Below are 14,118 nucleotides of genomic sequence, written 5' to 3' on the forward strand. Positions count from 1 at the left end.
TGGTCCTTACATCCAAGACATCACTGTCAGATCCAATGAAGGTCATGAGGATTTTACTCTTATCTTTTCTTCTAAGAGACTTACGTTTTTAGCTGTTACGTTTAGGTCTTTGATCCATTTTGAGTAAATAAATACGCTGTAAAGGAAGGGCCCAACTGAATTCTTTGACACGTGGAGATCCAATTTTCCCGGCACCATTTGTTAAAAAGACTGCCCTTTCCTCCCACTGAATGATCTTGGCACCCTGCCGAGAACCATTTTATATCGGTGAGGGTTCATTTCTGGGCCCTTCTCTCCCACGGTCTGTACGTCTGTCTTCATGTCAGCACCGCGCCGTGTTGATTGCTGTAGTAGGTTTGGAAGTCAGGAAGCGTGAGGCCTCCAGCTCTGTTCTTCTGCCAGATTGCTTTGCTGTTCAGGGTCCCTGAGATCCGTGGGAATTTCAGGATTGGTTTTTCTCTATCTGTAAAAAATGGCATTGGGATTTTGACAGGGATTGCACTGACTCTGTGGTTCGCCCTGGGTGTCCAGGCACTTCAACAATGTTCAGTCTTCCAACCCATGCACACGGGACGCGTTTCCACATACTTACGTCTTCTTTCATCTCTTTCAGCAATGTTTTGGGGGTTTTGGTGTACTTGGTTAAGTTTACTCCTTATACTTTGCTCTTCTTGATGCTATTGTAAATGGAATTCTTAATTTCCTTTTTGGATCGTTCATCTCAAGTGTACAGAGATACAACTGATGCTTCTGTATTGATTTTGTATAACTTTTCTGTATGTATTTCTTAGTTCTAGATTTTTTTGTGTGGATTCTTTAGATTTTTCTACATATAAAATCATACCATTTATGAACAGAGATCATCTTACTTCTTTCCCAATTTGGATGCTTTTTATGGGGGGGTGGCTAATTGCTCCAAGTGGAAGTCAGAGGAGGGAAAGTGTCCAAAATGAAGGAAGCTAGAGACCTCTGCATGGCAAACTCCTTATTCGCTGCTTTGTCTATTGTGAGGCACAGTAGATCCAGTGTTCACTAGTATTTTCTCAAATAAACTGGTAACCAACAAGGTGAACTAATAACTACTTCAGACAAATAGGTGGTTGTTTGATGCCTACCAATTCCTAAAGACGTTCCAACAAGGAACTGGCCCCTGTTCATCTTTCTGAAAAATTTCTACACACAACAGGAATGCGTACCTTAGGATCCACGAGGGCCCCGGCCTTGATGAGGTACTTCACTGCATCTAAATGGTTGTTTTCTGCTGCCTCCATCAATGGGGTTCTCTGGTCTTCTGAGCAGGTGTCAATATTCGCGCCCGCCTAGTGAAACCAGACAGTTCAGGTGCTTAGAGAGCTCCCACTGCAGCCCCCACCTGGCATTCAGACACTTGCAAGCTGAAAGAACTCATGAGCTATGCTAATATCATTTCTAATGACCGTAACTGAGTCTTCAGAACCGAATTCAAAGACATGATTGTTCTACTAGTGTCAAACCTTCGGTTAAAGAAGAGCATTTTCTTGACAGAAAACGTTTACAGCACATTAGTGACGATACCTTTAGAAATGAGAAGTGATAACCTTCTAAAGCAGGAAAAGGAGGGGGCACCTGGGTGGCTCAGTCAGTTAAGCATCTGCCTTCCACTCAGAGTCCCGCGTCGGGCTCCTTCCTCAGTGGGGAGTCTGCCCCTCCCTCTGCCCCTCCCCCCATTTGTGTGTGCACGCTCTCTCTCAAAAATAAAATCTTTAAAAAATAAAATAAAATAAGGCAGGCAAAGAGGGATGTGGAGGGGGCTGCTCAGCAAGGCTGGGCCAGAAGGCGGGCAGTGACCTGGCCTACAGTGACCACAGGGACATTCTGACTCAGTGACCTCTCTCTCTGGCTGTTTTACTGCTTCCCAAAATAAATAGAATAAAAGCTGATTTCCAATATTACATATTTTGAAGCAATTTCTAATTCTTCCAATAGACTATGTACTTGGAAAACTAATGGTCTAGCAAGTATGCTTATCTGAGAGAGAGAGAGAGAGAGAGAGAGAGAACGAGTAGACGGAGGGAGAAGTAGACTCTCCACTGAGCAGGGAAGCCTGACAGGAGACTTGATCCCAGGTCCTTGGGATCTTGATAACTTGATAACTTGAGCCAAAGGCAGGTGCTTAATCAGCTGAGCCACCTAGGCACTCTGGTTAGCAAGTACGCTTAAACTTCAGTCTGTTTGAAACTTAAGAAGAAGGTCCAACTTTAAAATGTGTTGTGTGCTATAGGCAAACTGGATGTCTCACAATTAAAACCCTTTCCCTGTGGGCGTAAAACTGCCTAATTTCTTAAACTGATGTACCAAAAGCTAGTATTTAGTTTATAAAATAATATTTACTAGGAAAAGGCTGAGAATAGTATTGTTTTTACTGTTTGTAGTTAAAAACAAAAGTAACAAAATGAGTTAAGAGATTTTTAAATAGATCCAGAGTGGTACACAGGGAAACCAGGGGACTGAGGTGGTTCAGGGAATCCTGAACGAGACTTCTGGCAAGTTCCAGAGGGCAGGACAGGGCTGGGGAACACAGGCAGAGCTGAAGACCAGGCACTAACAGAAGGTCAGGGGTCAGAGGACCAGGCCCCTGACCTTCACTTAGACCAGGGTCAGACCAGGCCCTGAGGACCCACGACCGATTCCGAGTGTGCCCATCCGAAATCAGGGGCAACAAGTGACAGAGGCCCTCATAGGGACACACAGACAAACCAGAACTGACACCACAAAAGTTGGCCCAGAAGAAAGTGATCATCACCAAGAAAAGGTAGGGAAGACTGAGAGACAAAGCCAAAGAATCCCTGAGAACCTTCAGACAGGGGAGAAGACAGAGAAGAGCAAGTCAAACCAGAAGGTCCCCACGTGACTGATGGGATTCCCACTAGAGAGAATAGTGAGAACAGGAAAGTGGGTCTTAAGGGAAAAGTCCCAGTTTGTCCAGCAAGATGGACTTAGTACAGACTCCAGGACAGACACACCACAGCCCAAGTGCTGGACACCAGGCAGGCCCCAACCCCCACATGTTCCCCAAAACCTCCCTGCGTGACCGTGCAGAGTGTGCAAGACCCCGTGTGGGTGTGCAAAGTGTGTGCATGCACCACGTGAGGTGTGTGCAGTCCACAGCAGGTCCTCGAGCTCAGAGGTCAGTGCAACAGGTGCGGCTCTGTCCCTCTCCTCTGGGCTCTGTGACTATCAGAACATAACACCTTTCTCTGTTAGGAAACACCTCACAGACTCCCGACAGACGGCAACCACAGACACAGAACACTCACACAAGGAGGACAAGGCAACGGGGTACCCTAGAGTTGGGGAGCAGAGGGAGGTGACCTGCATCTGGACCCAGGGCAGCTGTCATGAATGACCAGTGGCAGGGATGCTCACACCACGGATGTCCCTGGGGCTGGCCAAAGGCCAGCACGAACTGCTGGAGCTGGATGTGCTGCATCTGCATCCGAGACCAGCAGAGCCACCCTGACCACACAGCCCCTGAGCATGGGAAACGCCGCTCAGTGCCTAAGGAGCACATACTTCCTTCCGTTTAATTTTGTCATTTAAATCCAAACGGCCACATGTGGCACCACACACCACACTGCAGCGGGCCAGGGCCCGAACAAAACAAGAGGTGTTTCCAGTGAGGCCTCAGGATGAAAGTTAAACAGGATGGAAAGATCTCAAAACTGCTCTTCGCAGGCGCTTCTGGCTGTGAGGGAATGTTCCTCAAACCCCGAGAGCACAGGAACCCAGAAGAGGGCGGGCTAGCAACACCAGTCAGCAGCTTCCATGCTGCTTTGGGGCTGGGGAGATGGTGCAGAGCCAGAGCCTGCGTACTGGACGGTGTGGGGTGAGAGACACCCCACCAAAGCTGAACCTCCTAGAAACAACACCCTTGGATTCAGAGAAAACTAGAAAAACCCACCCCACCTCTTTCCTGGGGAATCTCAGGAAAGAAGCTCAGGTTCTAAAAGAAGAAAAATACCCATAATCACAGGCTCCCAAGCTCAGGGAGTGAGCAGCCTGGGCCATCGACATCAGGTCAGCACAGAGGGTCACAGAGAACAACAGTAGAAAGGGCTGGTATTCCCAGTAAGTGACATTTTATTTTGCAACCGTTTAAGACACAGAGAAGCTGCAGAACGGCAAGAGCTCCTAAGCTCTCGGCTTTCCCAGGACGGTGCCTCACACGAGAGGAGGAGCAGGACCGGACCAGAGCACAGAGAGCGTCCCCCCGTGCTCACAGGCACAAGTAGGGCTTCTGCTCCTGGACTGAGAAGACGATACACTAGAAGTCCTACCATGCGACTCGATGCTCCTGGACTGAGAAGAGGACACACTAGAAGTCCTACTGCACAACTCGATGAGCATAAAGCAGAGAGGCAGACACAGGTAAGCCACATGGTGATCAAACCAGAGGTGCAGAGACCAAGGCTGTGAGAGCCGGGAGAGCCGTCCCCTCCAGGGGGGTGGGCAGGGCTGTGTCCTGACCTGGGTTGAGGTGGGTGCCCTTCACGATTATTTATTAACAGGACGTTTACATGTTAAGAACTTTTCTGTGTGTATCTTAGACACACACACACTGTAACTGTAAAAAAAAAAAAAAAAAAAGACCAAAAAGAAAACATGTCCTTTCAAAGCTAACTTCTCAAAAGAAAGCACAGAAGCCGGAAGACAGTGGAATCTTTCCTTAAACAAAGTGAGAGAAAACAACCAGCAACCCAGAATTCCAAATCCAGGGAAACGTCTCCCAAGAAGCCCCCACACTGGCCGCTGAGATGAGGAGGAGCCTGGGCAGCCCCTCACCCAAGGCAGCCCACAGGACCATGAGGGCGACCCTGCCCCACCTCCTGCCTCGCCCCTGTCCTGCAACACTCCTACACAGCGCTGGGTCTCCAGTCCACCCTTGCAAAAGCACAAACCACGTCCATGCCCTCGCAACGGGGACGAGACAGCGGTCCCCCTGGAGTTCCGGCCCCCAGCCCTCTCCCCCTCAGAGCGCTTGCACCCGTGGTCACTGCTTCGATGACCATGCCCGCTCTGCCCTTGACCTCTCTCCAATGAGCTCATTCTCCATCAGATCAGCCACCCACCACAGTCACCGCCAAGAACCATCCCCTGCAGGACCACTCTGAGCAGCCTTCTCAGCTGCCCCCGAGTCCTGCCAGGCTTCTTGAACTCGCGCCCGAGGCCTCCATGGGCCTCCCCACCAAAATCCAGTGCAAGGCCTTCTCCCCGCAGCTTGGCATCTGCAGCTCCCTCACCTTGCCTGTCTAAAGACGGAGGACATGACACCTGCACACCAGATCACAGAGTGACCTCTGGAGGCAAGAAAGAAGAGTATACAGCCTCCACGTGAGTAAAGAGAAAGGAAATGAGATGACTGAAGCAAATACCAACCCAAAAGAAGGCAACAAAGGAGATTAAAAAATATATATATATCTGTTTGAAGAGACTAAGAATCAAAACAACAAAATAAAACATCAGAAATATATTTAAATGATAGAAATTACAGTAAATATTATCTAAACTAAAAGTTCCTATTAAAATTCCAAGGTTATCAGACTGAGCTTTTAAAAAATCTAGCAACATGCTACTTAACAAGATACATCCAAATCAGAGGCTCTTCGGCACGAGAGGAAGCTAGAAATCTACACTAACAGGTATATCTACTGTAAAAGAGACGCAAGCACACATCGATGTGATTGCAAACTGCTCCGCCCACAGCTGCTGCTTCCATCAGCACCGGTGAGAATGACAAGAAAGCACTCCAGGTGAGTGGGGACACACCAGCAGAAGCTGTGGCGTCAGGAGTGAAGACACACACGCAAGGCTGAGGGAGGGGCAGCCCCGGCACTCCGGCCATCGGCACCTCTGGCTCCCACAGAGGCACATGCAGGAGACAGCCCACATGCGCCCCTCTCCGGCCAGCAGTGTCTGCAGGGCACCTGACAGTGACAAGGCAGGGACCCTCCACCAGCATTTTAGTACTTCAGATGTGAACAAACAGGAATCATCAGGCATTTGAGGAAAACCTTTAAAAAAGAAAGACCAAAACGAACAGAACAGCATAAAACTCCAAAATTACTGTAATATCTTCAAAGGAACAAGGGAAGAACAGAGGTACAAAAAAGGAACTCTCGGGCGCCTGGGTGGCTCAGTTGGTTGAGCGGCTGCCTTCGGCTCAGGTCATGATCCTGGAGTCCCGGGATCAAGTCCCGCATCGGGCTCTCTGCTCAGCGGGGAGTTTGCTTCTCCCTCTGACCCTCTTCCCTCTCATGCTCTCTCTCTCAAATAAATAAAGTCTTTAAGAAAAAAAAAAAAAAGGAACTCTCAGGGAGCAAGCAAGGACTCTGGACCTCAAGATGCGACTGCACAGATTAAAATTCCCCAGAGGAGCCGGAGGGTGAGGTCAAGAACACTGCCCAGCAAGTGGAATGGGAAATGAAGAGCAGGTGCACAGCAGGAAGCGAAGACCAGAGAATGAGTCCGTAAGGCCTAACGTGTGAACAGGGGCTCCAGAGGGCAGAGAGGAAGGTGGCATCCAGAAACCCCAGAACAAGGGACAGGAATGTCTACACTGAAAGGACCCACCAAATGCCCCAAAGGAGTCAAAAGACCACTGCACTGCAGTGGGATTTCAGACCAGTGGATCAAAGGAAATTTCCTGAAGCATCGGAGATAAAGGATCAGACTGAAAATGTGGTCTCCAGCAGACAAGGGACCCAACACAGGGCCAGGGTCAGGGAAGGGCTGGCCCAGAGAAAGAGGACATGGGAGCAAGCAACAGGGCTTGCAGGTGACACAGAGACAGGAGGCGGTCTGTTTGGAGGGTTAGGGATGAGTCAGCAGGAGGCCAAGAGACAACAGAAGCACTCGACAATTACGGCTCTCGTATGCGCTGCGGCCAACACAAGGGCTCCTACTATCTCAGCAACATGGGGACATGATCAAATGGGGAGGGGACTGGGGCGGGGGTATGTGAGCCAAGGCCAAGCCTTTCCACGCTCCAAAGTCAGTAATCAATACTGAAACCTGAATGTAGAATGGGAACAAAGACGACAAGTCTAGGAAGAGCCAGAGAAGCAGCTGCAGGACTGACATCAGGGCCAGGGCTAGGGGGACAGAAACACTGGTTCTCTCTTAGAGCCAGGAAGTGCTATAGGACTTTCTAGCTCTCTAAACTGTGAATCCCATTTTATTTCACTCAACAAAGACAAGAGGGAGTGGGTGGAGGGCTCCGTGGAGAGCTGTGCGTCCGACCTGAATCAGCATGTGGCAGATGTCCACGTGGCCGGCCTCTGCGGCGGCGTGCAGTGGGGAGCGCTTGCTCTGGTGTTCCATCTTGAAGTTGGGGTCAATCCCATCAACTGTCAACAAAAAGGTTTCACCGATTATCTCGGAAGCAGCCTCTGGTTCCCACCACTTTAGGGTGGTCACAAAGGCTGGTAAAAGCACATGTGGACGACCACCGAGAACCAGCATCACACAACACCATCCCGAGTCTAGGTTACAGTGAAGCCAGGCTCCAAACACGTTGGAAGATTCAAAAGAAGTACGCTAGTTCCACACAAAATTCAACATGTGGGTCTATTGCCAGGAACCACCTAACAATACGAATCCCCCCTCACTCACTGTCCTTGTCCAACTCAAGGGCTCCCAGAGTTTCTCTGCGGTCCCTCCTGTATTTTCAAGCACCCCTGCTCTCAGCCTTCCCCCCAGGCCGGGGCACCTGCTAAGCTCAAGGACAACAGGCCCACTGGGCAGCCTCACACACACGTGGCTTGGTGCACACGATCCCAGCAGGCCTAACGCGGACGATCGGCTGACAGACCGGCCACAGAGCAGCCAGGCAACCTCAGCACCCCACCAAGCCTAGGGGGAAAAGGACTAAAACCGCCATTTTGGTCAACATTAAATAACTTACGTTTTTGGAACAAATCGTTGAGTTTCTTCTTTGATTGTCAAGTGAAGGGCTTTTTAATCATTCTTTTCACCCCAGAGATATAAAGCCTCGAGCTGCGAGCTCAGAACTGAATTACTTGCCCCTTCCTTGACCGGAGCAGAGCTGGGAAGGGTCTGAAAGCACCGGCAGGCGCGTCAGCCCTGAGACGCATGCGCAGACATCAGTGTAAAGCGTCTTGCTCTGCCCACAGCTGGCTTCGACCAGCACAGGCCTGGCACCTGCCTTCCTACCACCAGCGCCCAATCGGCCCCAGCTCACTCATCTTCCTTTTTTCTGAATCTATACCTGCTCTTAATTTAATCATCCACCTAATTCCTCTTTTAAAATGAGAAATTCATAGAAAATATTTCTATTATCACGAATAACAGAATATGAACATCATGCACAGGATGAACTACACTAAGCACAGGTCAGAGAAATGAGAGACAGATAAAGAAAAAAAAAAAAAAAAGAGACCCACCTCCTAAGAAAAGGTAACAAACTACTACCGGCCCCCGGGGCCCCAGCGGACGTGACAGGCCTCTTACCCAGCATGAGCAGCACCTTCTGCAGCTCTCCTTGCCTGGCGGAGAAATACAGCTGCTTCGGATGGAAGCGAAGCTTCTTGGGTCTGTGGGGAAAACACGGACAGCTGTGACCACCGGGTGGCCCCACCGGGCTCCCAGCCCACCTGCCACCACCCGCAGATGCACAGAAGCGCGCTGCAGGATGGAAAGGCCTGGGGATGTCTACCTGCTGATGCCTCAGGGTCAAGGGCACCAAACTCACCAGTCTCAGGTATCTCACAGGAAAAAAACAACAAAAATGAGCAACTACCTTCTTCATCCACAGCAGGAGAATGATTCCTGAGGCTTTTGTGTACTGTGACAACAGAGTGAACCATCTCTTTGTAGCATGGGGTCAAGGGAGGCCCTGAGGTGGCAGGGGCAGTGTGGTCACACCTGGCCCAGCCCGCCCTCTTCAGCAGTCTGCGGTCTGGGCCTGGTGAGCGGGGCAGGGGGACCCTCAGTGACCATAACATCAGGGCCACAGATGAGGCTGGAGACTGACAGAGTGAAACCATAGGGGACTGGGCAGTGTGTCCTAACACCTGAGCTTCCCCTAATCAAGAGTACCATGACATACGCCCCTTCCGGCAGAGAGGCGTGCTGTCCCAAGGGAGGACACGTGGCCTGGCCTGAGGCCCTGGTGAACTCGGCCGGTGGGCTTCCCTGGGAGAGGATACCTGCCTGGCTCACAGGTCACAGACTCGGGGCCCTAATGCAGGGCTGCACTATCTGAGAGTTGGCAGGTGAGCCTAAAGAGCCACTTGATCCAACCCTTCATTTCACAGATGAGGAATCAGCCAAGTGGCATTTGCTCTTATGTCCTGAAGCCAACACCAGGGGGTCAACAATATCCAGGGGAAATGTTTGTAAAAGCCTCACAAGAACTGTCCTCACTTATGACTTCAAAGAAGTCACCTTTTGCTCTTAGTGTAATGGACAGCTTGCAATAATTTCCTGAAATAGTATAAAAATATGTGAATTGTCCTGATGAACACCATTTATCAAAAAGCTGAAGAATGCTACAGTGACCTCCTTGGGAATGCACCATGACCCCATGGGGGAGCCCAATGACCCTCAGGGGGTGCCACACAGGGTGCAGACCCTTGGGAAGTGCGACCATGGCAGCACTGGAAGCATTGGGGGGTTTCCAGACGCACAGGCGCAAACGGCCCAGTGGCTGACACGGAGGGAAGAGAAGTCTGCAGGAAGGAATGTCCAGATGGGCAGATGTCAGTGGGTCAGGCCCTGAGCCACATCTGAAAACGCAGACTGGTTCTTACTTTTCCGAGTCCAGAGCGATCAGAGCACTTTCCAAGGTCTCCTTCCCTGGTCCCTGGGAAAGGCCGGGGGCCGGCTTCACCAGCCCGGCAGGCCCCGTGGGGTCGAAGCCCTCGGCTGCCTGGGGGGCTGTGCCCTGCGGCTTGCCGTCCTCCAAGAGCGGTGGTCCAGCAGTGCTTCAGGGGTAGGAAACAAACGATATGCTGAATTGCAGACACGTGAAAAACTCCACTTCTTGTGGAGACCAACGAAAACACAGAACATGATTCACTTGGACCCTTCCAGCTGAGCGTGAAAACAGCTCCAGACTCGCTCTCTGTTCAGTCCTTGGATCAAAGTCCAGTTCAGGGCAAATTCCCAGAAAGAAAGAGACATTCAAAGCAAAAGGGCAACTTTTCCAGGGTTTCCAGGACCACATTCAAGTTTGCTTTTGTGAATGAACTTCCCAGTTGGAGCTCTCAAACCCACTGCTCTTGCCAGTGGGAGGAAATCCTCCTGGAAATCTGATTCAAGTCATGTTACATTCATTTATAGATTAGCAGGGTTAATACAGAACAAGAAAGATTCGGCCTCCTCCCAATACTGTTTGATAAGTCTACAATTCAAGGCTCTTTTAAGCAGCCTTCGACAAAGTATTACTTTTCTCTGTATCAGTATAATATTTATTATGTTTTACATTCCCAATAGGAACCCTTCCCTTGACAAAATTATTTTCTCACTTAGCTAGGGACTTCAAAATATAACGCAGTAACTGACTGTACGAGCTGAAGCTAATGTTTCATATTCTACTCGCATGCAACGCGTGTACGGGTGTGCAGGGGGCGCAGACGTGCACGGACGTGCAGAGACACTCCCGCAGGGGCAGAGGACACGTGCGCACACATGCAGGGGTCAGCACTTAAAGACACACAGGTCTCCAGGGGAGCTGGCCAAGGCTGCACTGGGCACATACCTGCCCGTGGTCGTGTCAGCCCTGCCCTCCACCAAGGAGCTCTTGTCCTGCCCGGGGGCCAGCGTCACGGTGGAGGTCGTGTCCGCTTTCGCGATGGTCACCTCTTTGGCCTTGGAGATCTCCTCCCCACAGTGGGGACAGTAGCTGGCATTATTGACTCGAGAGGCACAGTCTTTGTGAAAGCGGTGAGAGATGCTGCTCTCAGGCTGACACTCCATAAAATTACCCTGAAAATGGGAAGACAAGAAATCACTGTTTAAAATTAGGGCTAACATGCATGAGAGTAAACAAAGTGCTACGGAACCTGCCTGTGAGCGTGGTGTGGGGCCAGGGGCCCAGAGGCCAGTTGGGGCTCCCAGTCCCTGGCTAAGTAAGCAGGAGACCCATGTCCTATGTCTGTGGTGTGTCCACACGTGCCCCTGCTTTGTTTTTTGTTTTTGTTTTTTGAAGATTTATTTATCTGAGAGAGAGAGACAGCAAGAGCAGGAGGGGCAGAGGGAGAGGGAGAGACTCTCAAGCAGAAACCACGCCGAGTGCGGAGCCTGATCGGGGTTCAATCCCACAACCCTGAGACTGTGAGCTGAGCTGAAGCCAAGGGGCGGGATGCTTAACTGACTGACCCACCCAGACGACCCCCACCCTGCTCCACCGCTGCTCTAAAGAGAGTGAGCAAAGTGGGGAGAAGCCACGTGACTGCCCCCCACACCCCAGGAGGCCAAGGCCTCACTCTCCGGCTATTCTAACCCGAGAAGAGACTGCCCAGAAAACCAGGTCCCAAGAAGGACCCCCAGAGGACAATCCAGGAAAGAGAAACTTGGAACAGAGAGGAGGGACAGTGTTCCGCAGAGGTTACCCAGCATCACCGGGGGGGCACTTCAGGCAAACCTGATAGCCTCAAAAAAGGACTCGCCGGCACCAAGGAGGTAAACCTCCAGCAGGATGAGGAGCAGTAAGAGTAGTGCGCTCTTGCTGGGAGCTGGGTCACTGGACCCAGAGAAGCAGTCTCCCTCTTTTCCAGCAGAAGCAACAAGGATGTGGAAGACAACGAAGGGCACACAGGTGTGAAATCCCAAGAGCAACCACTGCAGAGAGCCTCCTGACCCAGGTGGTTGTTCCGCTGTGGGCCAAGTGAACTGCAGGGACCCCCACGTTCTTATGGCACCCTAGGCATGGGTATATGTGGAATGAAGTAACTGACAGAGAAGACCCTAAAATCAAGAGATGACGGCAAAGCAGAAGAGTCAGGCAGGCCCTGCCCAGGAGCAAGGCCGCTGTGCGTTCAGACACAGTGAGCGGGGGGCGGGGGGGCTGAGGGCGCCTGCCTCCCATGTCCCAGCTGTCCCCGGGAGGCTGCAGACTCACACGAAGCAAGAGGAGAGTGTATCGTGGGAGGGGGCCTCCAGGCGGGCCCCAGACCAGGGAGCTGCTGGGAGGTGTCTGCTATAACAGTCAGCCAGGGAGGGGAGGGAGGGAGGGAGCACTGGCATGAGCCTGCTGAGCCAGGGACCCGCAAGGCGAGCTGGGCACTTACCGCTGTGCAGAAGTAGCCACAGCCGGGACAGCACTGGTGCTTCACCATCCGGCCCCGGTGGTCTTCACAAAGCACCAAGAGTGGGGCTTTGCTGGACGGGCGCATTAGCTCATGCTTGACCACGCTGTTGGTGCACCTGCCCAGCTGTAATCACACAAGACCAGGGTCAGCAACAGAGCCGTCAGAGGCTGGGAGGGGTGCAGATGCGCGTCCAAGGCGGACTCTGAGGGCTCCGTCCTCTGCGAGTCTGCCAGAACAGAACAGTGAGCCTGACAGGTGGCCGCAGGCAGTGTCAGAGGGTCCACTGCAGGTGGTTAACTGGGTGAACTGAGGAAACATCCGGGGCAAGCTGGGGTGTAGGCCAGGTACGGAGGACAAATGGACGTACACCAGGCCAGACAGGAAGGACGTCGTGGGCCAGCAGTGGAACATCCTGTGAATCGAATCCATGGAGCCCCACGAGTGGTCAGGGCAGCCAGAGCAAAACACCAGACAAAGGGCTACCAGTTAGTTGCGGACAACGGCGAGTGTGGCTCAGGTGCACCCCCACAGCGGCCTCAGGCCCCCCATGATCTGCCCTGCAACGGCTCAGCTGACGGTGCCCCCCACCCCCACCAAGTGATGCAGACTCAGCCAACAACAAGGTGCAGACCCACCTTCCCTGACCAACGTCTGCTCCAGTGGGAGCAGCAAAGACAAAGCACACACTAAAGCTACGAGGCGGAAACCAGGAGCCGTCTGAGGCGTACGAGCTACAGGTCGGGACGGTGTGTAGGAGACGGTCAGCGTGCCCCTGAAGAGACAGACGTCATGGCCATTCCCACACTGGAACGGCGGGCTACAAGGAGGACACGCTTGGGGAAGAATGAGCTCTCAGGAATTAGAATTAATTAAGGTGGAAGAAAGGGAAATTTCCACAGAAGTGCTGGAAGAAAGATGGGGAATTTTCTGAAAGTGAAGCAAACAGACAAAAATTTGGAAAATGGAGAAGAAAACTGGAGGCTCCATCGAGGGGACCTAAAGTAAAGGTAAAACGGAGAGAAGGCAAGGGTGCGCCAGCTGGAAGGACGCGCCCGTCCCTGCTTGTGCGGGAGGCGGGGGCAGCCGGGACACCAGTGCGCTCCCGCCCGGGGAGCGGGACCGCGAGCAGGAAGCCAGCCCAGCCGTGCCGCGAGTGCTGCGCAACACCAGAACAAAGAGCAATCCCAATGTAAAGGAAACGTGTCCAACACAGAGTTCCGGACTGACAGAAAGCGTTTCCAGAATACAAAGTCTCGGATATTTATCTCCCCAGCAACCTTTTGTGAGAAGCTACCGACGGTTATGCACAACCAAGACGAGAAAGTTATGACCCAGGCAGACTTGACGTGCTGAAAATGCCACAGAAATGTGCAATTCCATCGGTCTGGGACTAAATCTGTACTAGGTACACAGAAAATAAAAAATGAGAAAATTATTAACTCAGGAAAATAAAAAGTTGTTTAGCAGAAGAAATGTAATCCAAACATGCCTCTGGCTCAGCCGTGAGCATTTCCATAGTGTGTTATGAAAACCACAAATACGGTTTTAACCAAAAATGAAGACAGAATGCAGACTGCAGGTGAGGTAATGAGAAAGGAGAGTACCCCCGCCACAGTCAGAAACCAACAGACAGGATCTCTTAAGCAGACAGTCAAGAAATGACAGCAGAAAAGTGGGTTATGTAAAACTATGGAAAAAAATTTAAAATACAAGGAAAAATTCAAAGAGGTCAAAGTGGCCGTCCCAGGGGAGGGAGCCCGGGAGAACCGGCGTGAAGAACTGGCACGGGCAGACAGTAGGGATTCTG

At 51.6% G+C, this 14,118-nt stretch overlaps 1 protein-coding gene across 8 annotated transcripts in view; it reads right to left on the bottom strand.

Moving 5' to 3' along the window:
* EHMT1 (euchromatic histone lysine methyltransferase 1) overlaps positions 1 to 14,118 on the bottom strand; it is a 137,154-nt gene that overhangs the window by 26,945 nt on the left and 96,091 nt on the right. For 7 of the 8 annotated variants that reach the window (XM_027615859.1, XM_027615860.1, XM_027615864.1 and 4 more), the window contains 6 exons: positions 12,291 to 12,434; positions 10,760 to 10,986; positions 9,810 to 9,983; positions 8,509 to 8,591; positions 7,279 to 7,385; positions 1,197 to 1,319 (listed from right to left, as the gene is read on the bottom strand). In XM_027615859.1, the coding sequence (XP_027471660.1) occupies positions 1,197 to 1,319; positions 7,279 to 7,385; positions 8,509 to 8,591; positions 9,810 to 9,983; positions 10,760 to 10,986; positions 12,291 to 12,434 (858 nt within the window). The remainder of the gene's footprint in view (positions 1 to 1,196; positions 1,320 to 7,278; positions 7,386 to 8,508; positions 8,592 to 9,809; positions 9,984 to 10,759; positions 10,987 to 12,290; positions 12,435 to 14,118) is intronic. The other variant, XM_027615862.1, reaches the window with a different exon arrangement.

The sequence above is a fragment of the Zalophus californianus genome, chromosome 13 (assembly GCF_009762305.2).
Source record: "Zalophus californianus isolate mZalCal1 chromosome 13, mZalCal1.pri.v2, whole genome shotgun sequence".
Taxonomy (NCBI): domain Eukaryota; kingdom Metazoa; phylum Chordata; class Mammalia; order Carnivora; family Otariidae; genus Zalophus; species Zalophus californianus.